Consider the following 20,132-nt stretch of genomic DNA (forward strand, 5'->3'; position numbering starts at 1 on the left):
CAGAAGAAGCTTCCTAAGAGAAAGAGCTGCTTGATAGTGGAAGAACATTGAAGAGGGGGTTGAAGCACATCATGACCTCCATGATCCCTTTGGACTCCATGATTCCAGCGCAGGGGAAGCAGAGTGACCTCTGCTCCAGCCCACCAACTGCATGTGGGCAGAAGCTTCATCCTCCTCTGCAGGGCCTGACTCTTTTTCACTGGCTCTGAATCCAAAGCCTGGCCCTTGGCACCTGGAGTGGCAGGCAGGAGACTGATGAGCAGCCCCAGCATCGGCTGTCTAGATGGGGGATCTACAGCTCCAGGGACCCAACATTTTAAATGTTTCCAAACCAGCCAATTTCCCAGATCACCTAATCAAGATGCCTATGTCTTTTTTGGTGCGGGGGGGGGGGGGTAGCCAGGGAAGACGTCACCTTTCCAGCAAGAGAGCAGAAAGAATCCATTATAGGAAACACTCTGGAAGGAGGGCGCCCTTTGCAGAGCTTGCGGCCTGGGGGCCTCATTATTCTCCTGACTGTGATTCAATTTGCCCTATTCTAAAGACCCCTCCCAACCCAACACACCAAATATGCACCTAGCCAATAATTTCCAATTAATGCAATCAGTTCCTGACTTCTCCCTGACCCCGACAATCACCTGGTTGGGCTGAGTGGAAGGCAAACAGCACCGGGGAGGAAAGGCATAGCAAGAGGCTGTCTGATTAATTCCCCCTTCCCCAGCCCAATAGCTTGCGTGCTGCCCCCCCCCCCCACAGCTGGGATGCTTCTAGGCATCTGCCCAGGCCTGTCCTCAGACATAAATAAAGGAAACGGGGAAAGGGACCCTTCTAGGCGATTATGAAATCAGCGCATGAAAAATAAGAGCCATCATTACACTGAAAGAGAGGGGGCTGGGGGGGGGGGGAAGAGGCAGCAAGAGAATCTCTTTCTGCAGATTTGCCTTTGAGAGCGGCAAGGGGCCGTTCTGCTGCTTACATTCCGTTGCCCTGGCAACATACTCCTGTAAAATAAAGATTATTAAAGCGCATATGATTATTCGGCTGCTGAGTGAATGAGGCAGCGGCGGCAGCTGCTTCTGAATTCCTTATCAGAGGAATTCAATTTCTGCCCAAATTGCATTTCTGCCACCTCATACAGGCACCCCACCCCCATACCAATCCAGACACCAGTTCCTCAGCTAGAGAAACCACTGGGGTGCCTTTCATGCCTCTCCTTTGCCATTTCAGGCAATTGCTTCAGTCCACACCAGCAAATTGGTGCAGGCCCACTGCCCCCCCCCCCACAAGAGAGAAGCCTACCCAGACAAACCACACCCTGGGGTTGCAAGGGGACAGCTATTCTGCTACTTTGATAATCAGGTAGAGAGGAATTTTCTGCTTATTATTCCTCCTTAGCACATAGGTGGGAAAATAAAAATAATATAAAAAACCCAAAAGGGCTGAACTCCCACACTTCTCTTACTGGTTCAAGGAACCACCAGTCATACTGAGAAGCTGAAACCTGCCCCCCCCCCAATGAGCCCTTGGTTCTGCAGTTCAAACCCAAAGAGCACATACTAGGAAAGAGGCTTCCTCAGGGCAGGGCTGACAGGGCAGAGCAGGGCTGGGAGAGCTGGCCACAGGACTTGCCAGGGCAGACTGGGTTGAAGGTCCACCCATCCCAGCAGACAGCTGTGACAGAACAAAGCAGAGTTTGCTGCCAACACCTTGCAAATCAGAGTTAGGAAGGCTCTCTTGCCAGCTGCCATTCAGAAGCCACTGCCCTCACCGTCATAGGTCCAAGTGGGCATTTGGCAAAAGAAACAAGCCCAGCTGATGGAGACCCAAGCAAAAGCCAGGCATGCGCATACAGCTCCAGCCACCTGCTGCCACTCCCAGCACTGCCCAGCAGGTGTCTCTATAGCTCTGGGAATCCAGGGAGCTCTGTGCAGCCTCTCCCCACATCCTGGATTGCGCCAGCAGGCAAAGCGAAGCACAGAAGGGAAGAGAGAAGAGCTCACCCAGTGCTGCCTACCTGGGAGAGAGTGGGCAAATGGCTGTCTGCAGGCCAGGCCAAGCAGCTCCTGGGCAGGAGCAGCTCATTACCCCTACAGTGCAAGTCGAGATGCCGGGAAACTTTTGACTCGCCAACAGAACCACTCATTTGAGGAGAAAGCGAGAACTGATTGAAGGGGCCTCAGTAGGCAGAGCAGCAAGAACTGCCCTTTGCACACTTTCCAGCTTTTGATGGACCCCACAGTTTGGTTAGGAAACAATGAACTATTTAAAGTGGAAAACAAGTACAAGATTGCCCTTGTCTTAGAGAAACAGAATCTCCCTGAGCACAGGGAGGCTTAAAATGCATGAAAGAAGGGGGCATTCTGTGGCTTTAGGCCAAATTAAAACCTGCACAAACCCTAAAGAAAGGATTCAAGATGTGGCCTCCAAACATGCCAATGTGCTGCTGTCCGTTTTCTGCTAGATGACTAATTTGAGAGTACCTGTTAACACTGAGGTTCTTTGAGCGTGTGGCCATGCACCCACTATTGACCATCCTACACCATTCTCACTCACACTCATACACACACACACACACACACCAACAACAAACAAGGCACTTTTCAAGCCTGTCAGGAGTTGCCCTTACCCTTGCAGCAGTGTGGGATAGGAAGGAGACAGCAGACACCCAAGGAAGCTAAAAGCCCTTGTCCCACACTCCTTTCCCCAGAGCCATGGAAAGAGAATGGGACAACTTTAGGTGACTGCTGAGGAACCATTTTCGGACCCCAGACTGACGGTTTTTTGCAGCTGTATTATGCAACATGTCATTGGCGCAATAATAGCCTAACAGTGGTGGATTTATATTGGGCCAACCACACATCATTCTACTTTGGTTGCTCTGCAACACTTCCTCAGGGTTGCTGCATTACTGCCATCTGGATACACCCCTGTGTTATAGTGCAACAAAAGCAGGATTTCACCAGGAAGCCACGGGACATGCACTGTCTGGAAAAGAAGCTGTATGTCCACCCCAAAACTTTTGAGGCACAAAGATATTGAAAGCAGGGTCAGGTAGATAAGCACTCCTATACCATCAGCAGCACAAATAACCAGGAATGCATAGAATAAAGGACGTCAGCAGGGGGCTGAAGTGTTCATTCAGAACTCCTATACATAAAAAAATGGTTGCAGTTGAGGGTTTGGTCCTCCTCCAATAAGCAGTTATCAAATTGTCCAGCTATTATGTTTTAAAGGACACAAGGCTTCTGATGAAGACTTTGTCAGTATGTGTTTGGCCATAGTGTGTGTGTGCGCACGCAATTAAAGAATATATTATATTATATTATATTATATTATATTATATTATATTATATTATATATATAGTAATCAACAAATTTGAGTTTTCTTTCTCACATTTTCTTCTTAGCTCAGTTTTCTGTTTGCCATCTGCTATGGTCTACCTAGCACTCCAAAGCTTTGGGAAGGGCAGGAATACCCTGCTGGCCCCTCTCACCCTGCAACCTGGATTCACATTTCTCCCAACCTTATGAATCAGGCAACAGTCATTTGCTGCAGTAAGGGACAAGATTCTCCAAGAGGGGGAGATGGGAAGACTGGCCCATGGGTCCTCTCATTCGCAGTCCAATCTGTGGGGTCAGCACACACACAGGCCCATCTACAGGCTGCCCTTTTTTCTGCCTAAGGGCATGTAGCAGAGAAAAGGCCGGTGGTTCTATTCAACTGGGGCAGAGATTCCTGCACCAGGTTAAGTGCTGGGAAAGGGGAAGCTGCATTTGTTGCCAAACTCAGGAAAGAGGAAGAGGAGGAGGCGTAAGGTGGAGTGGGTGACAGAGAGGGGGGGAAAGGGGGGAGAAAGGGTGGAAACTGAGAGCTCTAAGGAGAGAAAGTCCTGTCTGGTGGGGAAAGAGCAGGGTTTCCAGCTTTTCCATTGGTCATCGGAGCTATAATTTGATGTACAAGTGACTCATCTTCATGATGTGAAAAGGTTAACCTGCTAATTTCTATGCCTCCCCCCATGAGTTGACAGCTACCGGAAGAAAGAGAAATGAGGGAGGAGGCTTGCCAAAAGACCTGTAGAACAAGAGAAGGGGGTTCAGAAAGACCGACTGAAACAGGGAAAAGATGTAGAGAGATTCAGAAGAACCTGTGAAAAGAGAGGGAAAAGAAAAACCAGGGAGGTTATTGTAGGTTTGAGGGCGATCCCAGAATGCTAGTGGGACAGAAAATGATTTTTGCAGTGGGTTGGTTGGGAGGAAAGGCAAGGAAACTGAAAGGGGAAAAGCACAGTAACTGATGGGACAGGAGAGGAAAAGGGCATGTGCAATAAGCTGAAGAGACAAAGCAGAGTTGATAGAGAAGCACAGCTTGCTGGATGTGAGAATAAGACAAGTCTTCCCAAGCCTACCATCCCACAAACAGAGGGGGTCCCCCTCCTTCTGCTCTCTAGCAATGAGTACTTGGAGGTATGTTGCCTCTGAACATGGAGCTGCAATGACCAAGAGTTGTAGAGGGGGGTGGTAGTATTCATCTAAGCTTTACTCAGAGTAGACCCACTGAAATTAAGGAACACGACTATGGTAAATTTGATCCATTAATTTCAACAGGTCAATACTGAGTAAACTTTAGTTGAACAGAATCCAGAGAATTCAACTCCAAGACTTTGCTGAATCCACTTTTCAAGCCAGGAAAAAACCAGCATCTACCACAGCATCCCATCTCAGGAATTCCACAAGTGAACTGCATTGTGTAAAGACATACCATCATCTGTTAATCCTTTCATTGGTGGGGCCCAAGTTCTAATAAGAAAGGGAGAAAAACTCCTCTCTGTTCCATGTTCTGCACATGATGCATAATTCAATGAACTTCTATTAAGCTCTCTCTTTTCTAATCTAAAAACCATTAAAGGCTTTAATTGCACCTCATACAGAAGGTGCTCTAACCTCCTGATCACTCAGGTTGCCCTTTCCTGCTCCACTGCATTCTTTTGAGAAGGGACAACCAGAAAGGTTGCACAACTGCAGCAGTGCCAGAGATGAACATAAAGCCATTAAGCTCCTTGGACACATCCTTTCCAGGCCCCAGCTTGACATTTGCCTTTCCCATCCATCCCAGCTACATACAGAACTGGATTTTGCACTGAACTTTACATCACTCCAGTCCCAATACTTCCTTAGAAAGTCAGTTTAAGACCCCACTTTAAGACCCTATCAGGGTCTTATATGAACATTAAGGATTATTTCCCCCCAATACACAGAAATTCAGGTTGACTTACACTAAATGGTACCTCTGCTTAGCTGGCAGGAACTCCCTTTGGAGTTGTTTGTAATTTGTGCAAGTCTTTACCCTCCTGAAGTAGTTTGGAGTCATCTGCCAAACTGGTCATCTCACCACTCACTCCAGCCTCCAGTTTATTTGTGAATCAGTGACATGGCCTGGTTCCAAAACAGGTCCTCAGGTGACCCCACTCCCGCCTTGCCTCTACTGCAGAACCTGTCCATTTATTCCTATGCTGTCTCTCTAAGCAGTTACTGATAGCAAAGCAAGGCCTGTTCTCTTATTCCCGTACTGAAGCCTTTGGGGATGGAGTCTGCCAAAAGCCACTTGGAGGTCCAAACACAAAAAGTTTACTGGGATCTCTCTGTATACCAACCCTCTCAAAGAACTCCAGAAAGGCTGGCAAGGCAAGATTCCCCTTGGCAAACCCCCCCTAACTCTTCCTCCAAAAGGCTTGTATTTTCTGTTCCAGGCTTCCTTAACCTGGTGCCCTCCGGATGTTTCTAACTACAACTCGCATCAGCCCCATCTAGCATATTTAGTGCTCAGGGATGATGCAAGCAGTTGTCTGAAAAGATCTGAGGGGTGCCACATTGAGGAAGGGGCTGTTTTAAATGTTTAATCATTCAAGTTTTAATTGTGCTTTCCACCAACTTATACAATGGGCTAAGAAGCCTGTAATTCCTGGCCTCCTCCATAATATAGATTTAAAATAAATAAATTAGATTTATTTTGGCTACCCTCTATTAGCCTCTGGTAAATTGGATGATTTAACAAACCCGTACATATTTCTGCTAGAAGATCAACAATTTCAAGGGATTTGAATAAAGATGGGAGCTGAAAGGCCTACAGTGATGGAGAGAAGAGAAAAGGCCACCAGGGGTGCTAAAAGAAACAGGAAGTTAACTCAGAAGGCATTAATATATGACACTAAGGTTTTTCTGTGGTTAACACGGTGCTGCAACTTCAATTAATGTAGTTAATGTAGAAGTGCCTCTTTCAGAGTGAATGGAGTTGGGCATCCTGTCTCTGCCTTAAACAGGCAGACCCACGGCTATCAGCAAGGAAATTTGTGCCCTGGAACCCAGGATTATGACCCCTCATCCAGCCCCCACACATACCTGAAATTTGTCCTCAGCTGCAGCCAGTTTCATGAGGTCAAGCATTTGGTTCTCCAGCTCCTCCACTGTCTGAATCAAGATGGTGTTCTGGTCACTCAGATCTATGATGTAGGCCTGTAGAAGCCTCACCTCCATCTGCACATGGAGAAGAGAGAAAAAGTAGAGCCTCAGAATCCCTTCTCAGTGTTGAGAATTAGGAAACAAGGACAGTAGACTGGGTCTACCCCAGAGGGCATTTTCTGAGAAAGTGGTTTGGCTCAGAAACCAGCTGACAACAATGACAGACCCCACCATGAGGACCCAGAACGTGGAGTTGAATATGTTCCTAGTCCACCTGGAGGGGCAAGGGAGAAACCAAACTTCAGAAAAGGGCCTTCCTATCCAGGTCTTGTTTGCCTTGGCAGGAAGCAGCTGGAGCTACTTTTTGCAGGAAACAGTTGGGTCTGGCCTTCTGCATACCAGAATCACCTAAGGAAGCCACTGTCTTCAGGCAGCCTATGCAGAACTTTGCAGCCAGAACATCTCTTTCAACTCAAGTGTGTCTTTCTTTTCTGAGAGAAGGATATGTGGGAATGGCAGCAGGTAGGCGGGAGGAAGAGGCAATAAATGGAGAGAGGGTTCTGGCTCCTCTTTCCAGAACCTCTCATCTTAAACCATCAGGGGTGTCACCTCACAGAGCCAATAGTCTTCGACACTACAGGGACTTAATCACAATATTGAGCTTTTTTACCACAGAGAGGCCGGAAATGACCTAGCACCAAGCCACAAATGTCCCTAACTCATGTCTCCATTCCCAGGATGTCCCTCAGCCCTTCAAAGAGGCAGTTGCCCTGGCCAACTCCCTGCTGGAGAACAGCAGAAGGGACCAAATCCATGTTGCCATCAGACAAAACCAGGGCCAGCTCACCTGGTGGGTTTGCAAGTTCACTTGTGCCACCATTTGCCAAGATAGGCAGCCACCTCTCCCTTCTAGCTGCTGGGGGCAGGAAAAGGAGGGCAGCAAAACTGTGCTTCCCAGTAGCTACCAAAAATGAAGGAGTTCACCCAGAAGTCTTCACTAGTAAAGTTTTGGCACATGGAAACCTGTTCCTAATCAACCAAGCTACTCCTTTGGGGTCAAATAAAGTGATTAGCTTATTAAGTAGCAAGCTTTTAATAAGCAAACGTAACTGAAAATTCTCCTCCACATCCTGATAATTTCAGTGTTTCTAATTCATTATTAGAGCCTAGATTCATTAACTATTCAGTTTATAGATATTAATGCTTAAGATGCATGCATCACCTGCCAAAACCTGAAGAGAAATTGTTTCAATTAGCCTTCATGGATCGTGAATCCTACCAGCTGGGTATTTTTAGACAGAAGAGACAAACACATTCCTAAGCCGTGCTAATGTACAGATAGGATATGTGTAGAAGGTCACTTGAGCAAAGCTATAGTGCGTGAGCAAGGAAAGTTATACCTTCAAAAAAATGAGGAATACTGATGCAGTTGATGCTATACGAGTTCAGGTGCATAAGCAAACATGTGATTTGGAAGGCAGGCTAAAGTACAATGGAAAACAGCCTCCACAGAATCATTTCTTGTCTAGCCACAACTCTCCCTCACTGCCTTCACCTTTCCTGCCAGCCAAATATTTGTGGTGTTAGAAGCCATAGCTACTTGTCTCATCACAGGCAGAAATGGCAGGAAGAAGATGCGACCCTGCTTCTACACTCCATTTTGTAGAGCCCCCTTGACAGTTGTCCACCTCCCCAAGGGTACTCCTTCATGTCTCTTACTGATAAATATAAATACATAATTGACACCCCACACATTCAGCATCAATGTATGTTCCCATAAGAGTAGCCCTGCTGGATCAGGTCAAAGGCCCATCTGGGCTAGCATCCTGTTCTCCCAGGGCCCAACCAGATGGCCCAATGGGAACTCCAAAAGCAGGACCTCTGCCCACTTGCGATTCCCAGCATACTGCCTCTGGCACTGAAGGTAATTAATTAATCATGGCTAGTAGGATAAGTACTGGATAAGTCCTCCAGGAGGTTGTCTAATTCAAGTTGGTGGCAATCATCATCACTACATCCTGTATCAAGGAATTCCATCATTTAACTATGTGCTGTGTGAAAAAGTAGTTCCTTTTGTCTGTCCTGAATTTCCCAACATTCAGCTTCACTGAATGGCCTTTGCTGAAAGTGAAATCCATCTTTTTCACTTTATCCAACATATAATTCAATATACCTCCTGCATATCTTCCCTTAACTCAAGCTTTTTCCCCAACTAAAAAGGCTCCAACATTGCCACCTTTTTATCCAAACCTTCAATCAGTGCTACTGACGGCCCATGACAGAAACACAATATTGCATGTGTGTTTTTTAATCTGCAAGGGAGTGCTGAAGCACCTGAGCACCATGAGCTGGCATTGGGGAGAATCTGGCCTATGGGGAAATCTATGCAAAGCCTCTGCCACAGGTTAAGCATGACTGGAGAATCCTGAACTTTGCCACATCTTTCAACAGTTCCAAACTCTGAGAAAAAGATGCAGCTCCTCCCTTGTATCCTATGGAGGCATTGGCAGTTCCTTATTCTTGCCTGCCAGTCCTATTGGAATGAGGCAGGTTCTTTGTTGTCATTTGAACTTTGTGGGAGAAAAATCATTCAGTCATTAGACATCTCCAACTATGGTAAAAACACAGCAGGCCAGAAGTAGCAACAGATTTATTATTACCGCAGTACAGGAAAAACATTTTTTGTCTGTTACATGATCCAGCTAATTACCCATGCAAAGCAAAGCTACTCTTGGCTTCGGCAGACACTCCACATATGCCCCCAGGGATGTTAAAAGGAGGTGTTTTTAGGGGGTGGGGAGGAAAACCTCAGGCTCGGAGGACTAAGACTCATAAGAGTCCCTTGGGTATTGCAAACTTTGGGGCTAACTTCCATGGCTTCAGGTTCCCTATGACAATAATCATGTCAAAGTCTCTGGAAAGAGATGCAAAGTGTCCCCAGATACTTTGGATGTGGGAGGGTGGGAAGAGAAAGGCCTCCCCCTCTCCCATACAGAATCCAGAGCTGCAGAGTTAGGGCAGACTGCTAAAGGAAACTGTCTGGGAACAAGAGCGCCAGAACTGCAGTAAGCACACCAGAGGGAATGGAGAGGGCTGTTCTTCCCCAAAAGAATTGAGGGAGAGAGAGATCCTTCTGGCTTGCAAATGACAGCCATGAACAAGCTGGATATGGAACCTTGAACTCCAAGAAACTGAAGGGGAATCCCTAGGAATTCCCAGGCATTAGTACTCATATGTAAGTCGTAAACAACAGGGATGCTTCAAACTCTATAATTTATGATGTGACATAGTAGACTTGGACTGGACGGGCCCAAATTCAAATCTTGACTTCCACTGCCTAACCTGCAGCACAAAGTTGTTGTAAGAGGGGGAACCATTTAAGTAACCTGGAGCTCCTTGGAGGAAAGGTGGAATATAAATATTAAAAATAATTAACTACCAGTAATTACAGTGCAAATGTGAAACGCAGCCTAGACTGTCATCAGCACAGACAAGTCCAAGCCAGGCTACTGGGTGGTCAACAAGGGGTGGAGCAAAAGACTTTGCACTCTGCAGATCTGAGCATCCACCTCTGCACTCCACCCCACAAACTAAAATGGTACAGCCATGATTCTACATAAAGACACTCCAATTGCTCCACTTTCTCCAGAAGAGAAAGAGGGAGTGGGGCAGAAAGGGATCCATGCAGAGGATGATAAGGACAGGGCAAAGAGGGAGGGACTCCTTGGTGGTGACACAGCTGTCCTATAAGGCAGCTCACTCTACACCAACTTCAATGTCATTTTGGCACCAGATGGAGATCTATTTGCTTCCGTAGATCTTTTAACAAATCATTGTGGCTATTTTACATTGGTTCTATCAGATGCCCTTTGATTTTATGGTTTTGGTGTTTATGTATTTGTTTTTCTTTTTATTTGAAGATATTCTGGAAATATTATACTGAAGGGCAGCCCATACCTTCTAAAAATGAAACAAATAAATAAACCCACAAATGAGAGGGGGCGTGCATTAGGGAGGGATCTGTGGCAGCCAATCCAGAAGGAAGCTGAACTGGAAAATCTGCAGGGCCCCCTCTCCCCGGCACCCATCAGTGACCAAAACCAGACTGAAAGGGATGCAGATAGTTCCAGTGTTCTGCATACGGGGGCTGAGCAAGAGTCCACAGAGCACCAGCTTCTGAAATCTACTTGTGAAGCAAGATATTGGCACCACATGGAAGAGAGATAAAACTAAGTATGCGGGATCCTGTTAGCCCAGCCACTGGATGAGCTGCTGCAAAATTCCAACTACAGAGGCAGATTAATCTAAAAACAGGAGAAGAACAGCACAGTTTTCACCAAGGAAGCCAAAGATGAATTCAGTCAGGAAGGGAAAAGGACATGAGAGGGAGAGTCTGTGTGTTGTGAGCAAGGGAGTGGGGAGGGAGAGGGAACCGAGGCTGACGTGCTGCTGAGAAAGAGGGCCAAAAAAGAAGCGGGTCAGAGGGAGACACCAGAACCATTAAAGAGTAGCAACATCCAGAGCCAGAACTTCAAGACCTCCTCTCTCAAGAACCAAAAGCAGCATTGCCCACCAAACATCTGCAGCTTGTTAAAACTATCAGGGACTGCAACAGCCACTTGCCAAGAGCGTCAGAAGAGTACAGCTTATTGCAGTTTCTCTAACTAGGGCACAGAGATCTTCCTGACAGCCTTTGGAGCTATGGGCAGCTGTGCAAGCAGAATGTGGGACAACACACTAATACTATTCTAGCCTTCCTTTTCAGAAACCAGAGGATTCACTCTGCATGTGTAAAAGAGACAACAACCTCTTGGCAACGGAAGTAATGTGCTGGCAGTACAGAGCTCTGTGCTTGGCTAACACACCTCCAGCTTGATCGTCAGTCCAACTGCAGCTGAGTCTCTGAGCCTGACTGATCTCATTAATCCAAGTAATCTTCTACGGAAAGATCAAATCAGCCTGGAATGCCCATCAGTGGCCAAACAATGGAGCTCTTCAGAAATTTCAAAGCCACAGGAGCACAAGAAGAACCCTTCTGGATTTAAGAAAAAAGGCCCTGCACCTTGAATTGAGCTCAGTAATTAACTGAGAGCTAGTGGGACTGTCTTAACGTTTTTGGGGGGAGGGATGGAGAAAGAGACAGACACAGACAGAGAGAGAGAGAATGTTGTCACCCAGCCCAGGTCAGCAGTTGTGTTCTGAAGTAGCCACAGTTTCCAAATTGTCTCCAAAGACAGCCTCAACAATAACACATTACAATAATACTCTCTTGAGATTTCCAGAGCCTGGATGACTGGAGGGAACGGTGCAAAAGAGGTTGTAGGAGGCCACAAACCAAAGCTGGTGAAAAGTACTCAGAGCTACTGAGAATAGCCATGCTTCCTGAGTCAAAGCTGGATATGCAAGTTCTAACTGCACTCCTGATATTTAGCAGGCACACAGATCAGGCCGAACATCACTTCCTTGGGCAGGCAAACCACCCACAAACAGTATCTCCATCTTGTTGGGATTGTATCACTGGGTTTTTTATTGTTTGTTTTCTTGTGGTTATAGTAAATGTTTGATAGAAAGGCAGGGTATAAACCAAGGGTGAGAGACGTGTGGCCTCTCTCTGCAGATGTTATTGGACTCCAGTTCCCCATCAGCCCCAGTCAACATGACCAATGGTGTGCTCTGCCACTGATCTCCAGCCTTCCCTCATCACCGTTGTTACTTTCCAACAAATAATAGAGGCTGAATTTTGCCCCAATGCAGACAAAAAGAAGGTTCAAAAGAGACCCAACCAGTATTCTGGATCTCTATTTCCCTTGTCTGCTGCGCCCTCTGGTCAGGTTTTAGTAGTATGTCCAAAGCCTGCAAAACAAGTTTGAAAATAAATTGACAGAACGAAAGGAATATACATGTATGCGCCACAGGAAGCAACACCCCTCAGTCAAACAGTTTGTAATATCAGCAAACTATTTTTCTGAGTCAGTCCATCTAGCTCAATATTTTCTCTAGTGACCAGCAGAAGCTTCCCAGAGGTTCAGATAGGAGTCTTTCCCAGTCCTTCCTGGAGATGTTGCTGGGGACAGAACCTGGAACCTTCAGCGTGCACAGCTTTGTGTGCTCTGCCATCGAGTTACAGCCCTCTTGTAGCTACAGCATGCAACATTAGCAAACAATCCACCAAGATCAGACTTGGTTTGGAAGGAGGAGGACAAAAGCAATATTTGCCAATAAACATGTCTCTACAGAAAACAGGTTACACAAGCCAGACCTTGGTGGGCCTTCCACATTCTAGCGATTCCAAGATAAACTGGTTGAGAAATTTCTACATAAAAACTGTAATTCAAGAAATGAAAAGCTTTCACGGCATCCAGCACATTTCGAGGCTGCTGCTCACCAAAATAATTTGTGAATATTCATCGCCTTCTGCTCCACAGCAGTTTACCTATATAGACTAACTTTGCAGAGTTAGAAGTATTAGTTGGAAGTAGTATTATATGCTTAAACTTAGAAATGCAGGGGGTGGGAAGTACATTGACACCACAGATAAGAATCCTACAATGTGTGGACACTGAAGACAGGGCTATCATCAATAGGCTATTTAACAAAATCCTCTACAAATTTTCAAATTTAAAAAAGAAAAGTAATATATGTTCACATAAAGCTGCCAGAATGTCTTTATGTTCTCCATAACAGCAACAGTAAAACAGCAATAGCAAACCCTCCCAAGGAATCTCTTTTCCCAACCAAGTATTCACACAGAGAAACACCTGCCAAGATAGGAGAAGCCAGTTTAGAGAAAGATAGGGTGGTGGAAGAGGAAATCTTTCAGCACTTTCCTAACATCATAATAAATAAATAAATAAATAAATAAATAAAATAACAACAACAACAACAATAATAATAACAATAACAACAATAATAATTTATCATTTATACCCCGCCCATCTGGCTGGGCTTCCCCAGCCACTCTGGGCGGCTTCCAAAAGAATATTAAAATACTGTGATACATCAAACATTAAAAGCTTCCCTAAACAGGGCTGCCTTCAGATGTCTTCTAAAAGTCTGGTAGTTGTTGTTCTCTTTGACATCTGGTGGGAGGGCGTTTCACAGGGAGGGCGCCACTACCGAGAAGGCCTTCTGCCTGGTTCCCTGTAACTTGGCTTCTCGCAGTGAGGGAACTGCCAGAAGGCCCTCGGCGCTGGACCTCAGCGTCCGGGCAGAATGATGGGGGTGGAGATGCTCCTTCAGGTATACTGGACTGAGGCAGTTTAGGGCTTTAAAGGTCAGCACCAACACTTTGAATTGCGCTCAGAAACGTACTGGGAGCCAATGTAGGTCTTTCAAGACCGGTGTTATATGGTCTCGGCGGCCGCTCCCAGTCACCAGTCTGGCTGCTGCGTTCTGGATTAGTTGTAGCTTCCGGGTCACCTTCAAAGGTAGCCCCACGTAGAGCGCATTGCAGTAGTACAAGCGGGAGATAACCAGAGCATGCACCACTCTGGCGAGGCAGTCCGCAGGCAGATAGGGTATCAGCCAGCGTACCAGATGGAGCTGGTACACAGCTGCCCTGGACACGGATTTAACCTGTGTCTCCATGGACAGCTGTGAGTCCAAAATGACTCCCAGGCTGCGCACCTGGTCCTTCAGGGGCACAGTTATCCCATTCAGGACCAGGGAATCCTCCACACCTGCCCACCTCCTGTCCCCCAGAAACAGTACTTCTGTCTTGTCAGGATTCAATCTCAATCTGTTAGCCGTCATCCATCCTCCAACAGAGATCCCAAAACTAGCTAAGAAAAAATAGACTTCTGTGGAGCTTTGCAGGAAATAATCAAAGCTGCCTCAGTAGCAGCATCTTTGTGCACACACTTTTTACTTGCAACAGTTCCCACAAAGAAAGACCAACTGTGGGGAATCTCTGGCCCTCCTGGTGGTGGGGCACTCATTAAGTGCAGCAGCAGTTCTCGTTTTGCCTCCTAGGCCTTTTCCGCCCCAAGTCACACTCATCCACTTATGACATTAGTTGTGGAACTACTGGGAAACTTAAAGTGCACTCCTGATTGTTTCTTGGCAAGTGGGGCTTGCCACTGGGCTTTTAAAATTTGGTGGTAAATACAAGCACCGCTGACAGGGCATTTCACAAATGGGGAACCACCACTGAAAAGACTCTGTCATGGGTCAACCCCTAACAGACAAACTAAACAATAAGACCAGACAAAAGAAGGAGGCTTTGCAAGGCAAGGTGGTTAGGTGGCAAGGACAGGCTTAGAGTTCCACTCCCTCCTCCTGTGCATCCCTTTTGCTGTTAAAATCAGGATGCATCCCACTAACAAAACAAAGGCCGGCTTCTGTTCTGAATGTGATGTGTTTTCCCCGCTGTAAGGCCTAAACACAACAGCTGCAAAGCAGTCCAAAGGATGAGGCCCTCAAACCAACACAGCACTCCTAAGTGCACCTGCACAGAGGACAACAGAATGAAAAAAGGAGCTGCTGGCATCTGGCTGGGGGTAGGGGATCAACAGGAAACAAAGGGATGACAAAAGACATTCTGTGCGCTAGCTCACTCCAGAACTCAGAAGCTTCAGATGAACCAATGCCAGTTCAGAGCAGAAGCCCAGATTTCCCAGGGCTTGTGTTGTGTTCCCCAAGCTCTAGGCTCCTGTGGCTATTACTCAGCTGGATCCAGGCTGTCCCTGTCATGACACAAGTCCCCACCGTTCAGTCACTCAACAGGTTGCTTGTTAGGCAGGATCAGTTATACAGTGCAGGTCAATTGCCACAGGCGCTCTCTCTCTCTCTCTCTCTCTCTCTCTCTCTCTCTCGTATGTTCCTTCACATACACTCTGGGCTGGAGTCTCAACAGGCATCTATACAAAGTCCTTGGATTGACACAGGACTGCCAGGATAGTTATTGCAATGACTCAGTTGTGAAGGGGTTTGACAAACACATGTGAGAGGCCAACTGGAATCAAGACCCCTTCAACAGGTAAAGCTTTTACCTGCAAAGACAAACAAGGATCAAACTACATTTGACATCTACAATTAAGCAGCAGGAGGATGTGATGGAGAGGTGCTTGAGGCCATGCACCTTAGCAAATGCACTCTTGATCAGTTTCCAGGCCCAAAGGTAGAAAAGAGGGCTGGTGGAGTAACTGCCCAAAAGTAAAAAAATAAAACTAAGTACGTGCTTTTTCTTTTCTCTTTTTTTAAAGTAGCAAATTTTGATTTTGTAGGGTATGAGCCTAAGGAGTTTCCCCCTCTGCCTCTGCAATAATTGAGCCCAAAAGCCCTTATTCTTTCCAGTCACAAAGAGCAGCTTTGCACCCCGGCTACACCAAGGAGCACTTCAGAGCAACCTCACACCAAAACGGCTGATTTCTCAGGGATGCTGCAAAGGTATTCAATAAAAAGCTTTTAAATGCATATTTTTAAACTTGCAACAGGAAAGCTTTCCTGTGTCAAGACAGTAATTCTTATAACAGCATTGATCAAAATGTCATTCTTTTATGAGTGTACAATACCTTTTAATGGCATACAACCAGCCATTAGGGTTATACCCCTCCATACAGCAGAGGCATCTTCCTGGAAAAAGGGAGCCCCTGGCCAAGGCACAGGCAAGCCAAGCACAGCCCTTTTTCATCACTGCAGCAGCTCCCCAAATGATCTTCCAGAAGCCACAATATTCAAGGCACACGTGTACCAGGGGCTGGCTTTTGCTCCCCATTCTCAGGAACACACCCTGCTCTAAAGTGGCAATGTTTTGGCTCTCACTGGGGGTAGTTCCACTTTCATGCTGCCTCCCTCCCTATCTTTCATCTGACAACCACTACCCCCCTCTACATTTTCTCATCCGATCTGGCAGAGGATGAAATGCCTCCTGTTTTGTTCTAGGCTTTTAGTTTCCAAAGATAGAAACTAAGTGTCTAATGAACTGCTTCTATTCCACAGCTCATTTGAAGCCCTCCAGTGCTCTGGCTCTTCAGAGATTTTTTTTTAAGAACGGTATTGGAGATTGCATTTACTCTGCTTGAATGAAGGGTGAGTAGGAACCCTGGACAAGAGCGCACCAGCACTCTAATTCTCTCATCCAGCTAAAAATACCAGCGGGGGAGGGAATGGGCAGTCTCCCCATCTCCAAGACCTTTCACGTATGCTATTTGTAGAATTCAATACAGGCTGATGGCTGTCATGCAGGCACAGAGCAAAACCTTTCAATATTTTTGCACCCCAAGACCAACCATCAAAGCCAACACAAACAATATGCCCTTCATACAAGGCCACCTTATTTTTCAGAAATGGGCTAGTTAGTTTCTAAACTGGTCATTATTTGCCAGGAATATTCCCTATCTGAACAAAAGAAAGCAGAAGGATAAGGTTTCTACTTTACACAGAAAGAGTGATGAAGAGGGTTCGAGATACATGCAGATGTCAATGGTCACCCAGCCAGAGACTCTAGGATCCCTCACCTTCCAGCACCCTGCTCAGGAGCCACTTGGGAGTCTGGATGCTCAGCGAGATCATAAGAGCACAAACAGTCTACAATGGGACCCAAGCCTTTCCTTAAAACACAGCAACATGAAGTTCCAAAACGTCATATGCAAGGGGGATAAATGGGAGAAACAATGACCATGTCCAAGGAGCATCCTTCTCTTTACAGGCCAGCATAATCACACGGCCAGCACTACAATATTTGCCAGAGATACCCACACTACCCAATTTTCAGCACTAACTACAACTGCATCCAATGCCAGCAGAAGATTGGGGCCACTGCCACATAAATGTTACCTAAATTTTGCTTTGGTCAACAGGGCCACACTGGCATAAACATGACAGAGACATTGACCCTTTCTTGACTCTCCTTTGCTGAGCAAGTCCATAATGGCAGGCAGCTGTTTACAGTTGTATTGGTGGGGTGAAGGCAGCACTTGAGTCAACTCACCATGTGATTATCACTCCTACTAGTGGCAGAGGAAGCACATGAGCCATGCAGAATACAAAAATCCCATATTTGCAGAATGGAGGCCTCACCAGGAGGTGGAATGAGCTGAGAGCAGAACTGGCTGTCAGTTCCAGGATCTTTTGCTCTTCTTATGTAGTTAATAGTTGTTATTAATACCTATATGTGTTGTCTAAAATGATGATGGAGTATTAACAATCCTATCCTTAGTTGTATTTTTTCTCCATTGTTTATGAAAGTGTTTGCCTATTCTCATTCTTAATAACTCCTAGCAATATTAAAAGCTGCACTCTTTTGAGGCTTGAATTATACTATATTCTACTTCTTAGGTTGTGAATATCACCTTATAAGACTCTGACTAAATGTGCTACAACATTCAGAGAATCCTAAACGTGAAGGTGAATGAATTGTTTAAATTGAAATTTGTTATGTAAAGCTTAATAAAAACTATTTTATTTTTTTAAAAAAGTGCTACAACATTAACCCAGCTTTTCTTTGCCTCCACTATGTTCTGCTTGGCATCCAGCCTGAAGAAGTGTTCTAGAGACCTGGAAATTTGCACGTTATTTTGTGACATTTTGGCTGCTCAAATAAAATTTTACTTATGGACCAAATATAGCTACCTTTATTATCTCTTTCCATTTCCCACTTTCTACTATATAAAAAAGTGCCAAAAATGGCATCTGGGTAATTATGTGTGCCAAGCTAGACAACTCAGAAGGAAGTCTGAGCTCTTGTGGAAAGTTCCAGCTGCCCTGTCAGCACTCAGTGGCAGAACTTCTGAAAGAATTGGATCAAGGGGCCTGGCTATAGGGTTGCTCATGGCTTGGGGGAAATTATTATCAATTATTATTATGCTTGCTGCACTCAGATACAATTTGTCAGCCAATGTGCTGCTGTGCACCTCCACCACACAGAGTAGCCTGTCAGAAACAGTCAACAAAGGCAGAAGTACCTGAGCAGAGCTGCATCCATTATCTGGAACAGTCAGTTCTGGACTTTTTCCTCCTTTAAAAACAAGACTCCTTGGAGAGCTTGATTCAGTCATCTAGATACAGCCCCTTTACTTTCCAGCAAAACAGCACATAATCAGCATAACAACCCACCTGTGCCCTCAACCCTAACCCTGGGTAAGTTTCCAAGGGGCCTTAGACCTGATCCCCAGGGACACCTGGTGAGCCTGTAGGCCTCATTTTTCCTCCATGAAATAGAGCAGCTAGAGAGGTTGTGCAAGAAAATGCCAGGCCCATGTGGATTTCCCAGTCTGCTTCCACAGGTGCACAACCTCAATCTAATTTTGGATGCAAACAGAAAGAAGATAGCCAAGAGGCTGAGTGGGTTGATCACCCAAGAACTCAATGGTGCCAACATGTCTGGCAGCTGATGGCCCAGATACACCTTGCAAACTTGATAAAGCTGTGGGATAAACAGCAAACAGTTACAACCACTGAAGAAACCAGCCACTAGTTTTGCAGGAATACCAGTCATGGGGGTATGTGTGCAGTGCTGTATTTATGTTTAAGCTAAACAAGCTATAGCTTAGGACCCCCGTCTCTTGGGCCCCCCAAAAAAATTTAAAGGGAAAAAACCTGGATGTACATTTCCAAAATATATGATAAAAAAAACAAATAAAACCTACATACAGCAACAGTGTTTTGTAGGCTCCTATGATGTAAGAAATGCGCCACGCTTGCTTGCCTGCTCCCTAAAATATCACCGGTTTGCTTATTTCTAACAGCAACAATTTGTTGTTGACAAAGGACAGCTGGACATATAAAGGGCCCCATTACCTTCAGTAGCTTAGGCCCTCATCAAACCTAAATCCCGCCCTGTATGTGTGTGTCGGGCGCCCACTCCCTTTGGGCAGGGCGAGCCAGCGGTACCCTGGCAGGAGGGGGCAGGATGTTGCTCGGGGGAACTCCTCCTAGTACAAAGGGAGACCTAATTAAGGGAAAGAGGGGAGATACCTTGCGAGCGCCTTCCGGATCCTCCTCCAGCTGGATCCCCACGCAGTGCAGGCGCTCTTGGTAGAGGGTGCGGAGCTCTCCAAAGAGACGCTTCAGGGCACGAGAGGCCGGAGGGCGGCCCAGGCATTCTGCTGGGGAGAAAGGCGGCCATCAGAACCGGGAGACGGGGCGAGCCGAGGGCGGGGGCGCCTCCTCCTCCTCCTCCAGACCCCGCCCTTGTTCCCTGGTGGACACGAGGCAGGGGATGGGAGGGGTCCGCGAGGGATGCCTTTAGGGAGGGGCTTTCTCTGAGGGGCAAGGGGCGCGTTCCCTGCTACGGCCTCCTCACCGCAGGCCTCTTCCCGCTCCGGTGCCTCCATCTCAATCTCCTGCTTCAAACGGGGCCGCCGCTAGTCCTTCTCCCCGCCCACTAAGCGATGGGCACGCCGCTCGGCCAACGGCGTTGGAGTGCCGGATCTGGGCCCGCCTTCTCCCCCGTCAGAACCCAATCACCGCTGCCTGGGGCGGAGAGCCGCGCAACGGACCTCTCCGAGCTGGAGTCGCTCTACCTTGCTGGCACCTGGAAGGCCGAAAGCGACTTAGGCGATTGGCTTTTGGTTCTCCCTTCGGCCAATAAGGAACGAGGTATTGCAGGCAAGCTCGGCAGACGGGAGAGCGGCCACCGGTCACCATGGCGACCGCGCGATAGAGGCACTGCGAAGGGGCGACCCGCCCCCTTGTCTTACAGGCCAGAATTTCACCGGTGTAGCAACCCGGCCTTC

The 20,132-nt window shown here is 46.7% G+C and overlaps 1 protein-coding gene across 10 annotated transcripts in view; it reads right to left on the reverse strand.

Moving 5' to 3' along the window:
- PMFBP1 (polyamine modulated factor 1 binding protein 1) overlaps positions 1–19,835 on the reverse strand; it is a 79,728-nt gene extending 59,893 nt beyond the window's left edge. For 5 of the 10 annotated variants that reach the window (XR_014528519.1, XM_083513493.1, XM_083513492.1 and 2 more), the window contains exons 1-3: positions 19,700–19,835; positions 19,372–19,499; positions 6,397–6,531 (exon numbers count right to left, since the gene is read on the reverse strand). Coding sequence is in view for 8 of the 10 variants with exons in the window: in XM_083513493.1 (XP_083369619.1) it covers positions 6,397–6,531; positions 19,372–19,499; positions 19,700–19,730 (294 nt within the window). In the remaining 2 variants the exon portion in view is untranslated. Of the gene's footprint in view, positions 1–6,396; positions 6,532–19,371; positions 19,503–19,699 lie in introns of all 10 variants that reach the window. The other 5 variants (XM_083513491.1, XM_083513488.1, XM_083513490.1 and 2 more) reach the window with 2 other exon arrangements.
- Positions 19,836–20,132: the final 297 nt, after the last annotated feature.

This window comes from Podarcis liolepis (genome assembly GCF_965112155.1).
Source record: "Podarcis liolepis genome assembly, chromosome: 7".
Taxonomy (NCBI): Eukaryota; Metazoa; Chordata; class Lepidosauria; order Squamata; family Lacertidae; genus Podarcis; species Podarcis liolepis.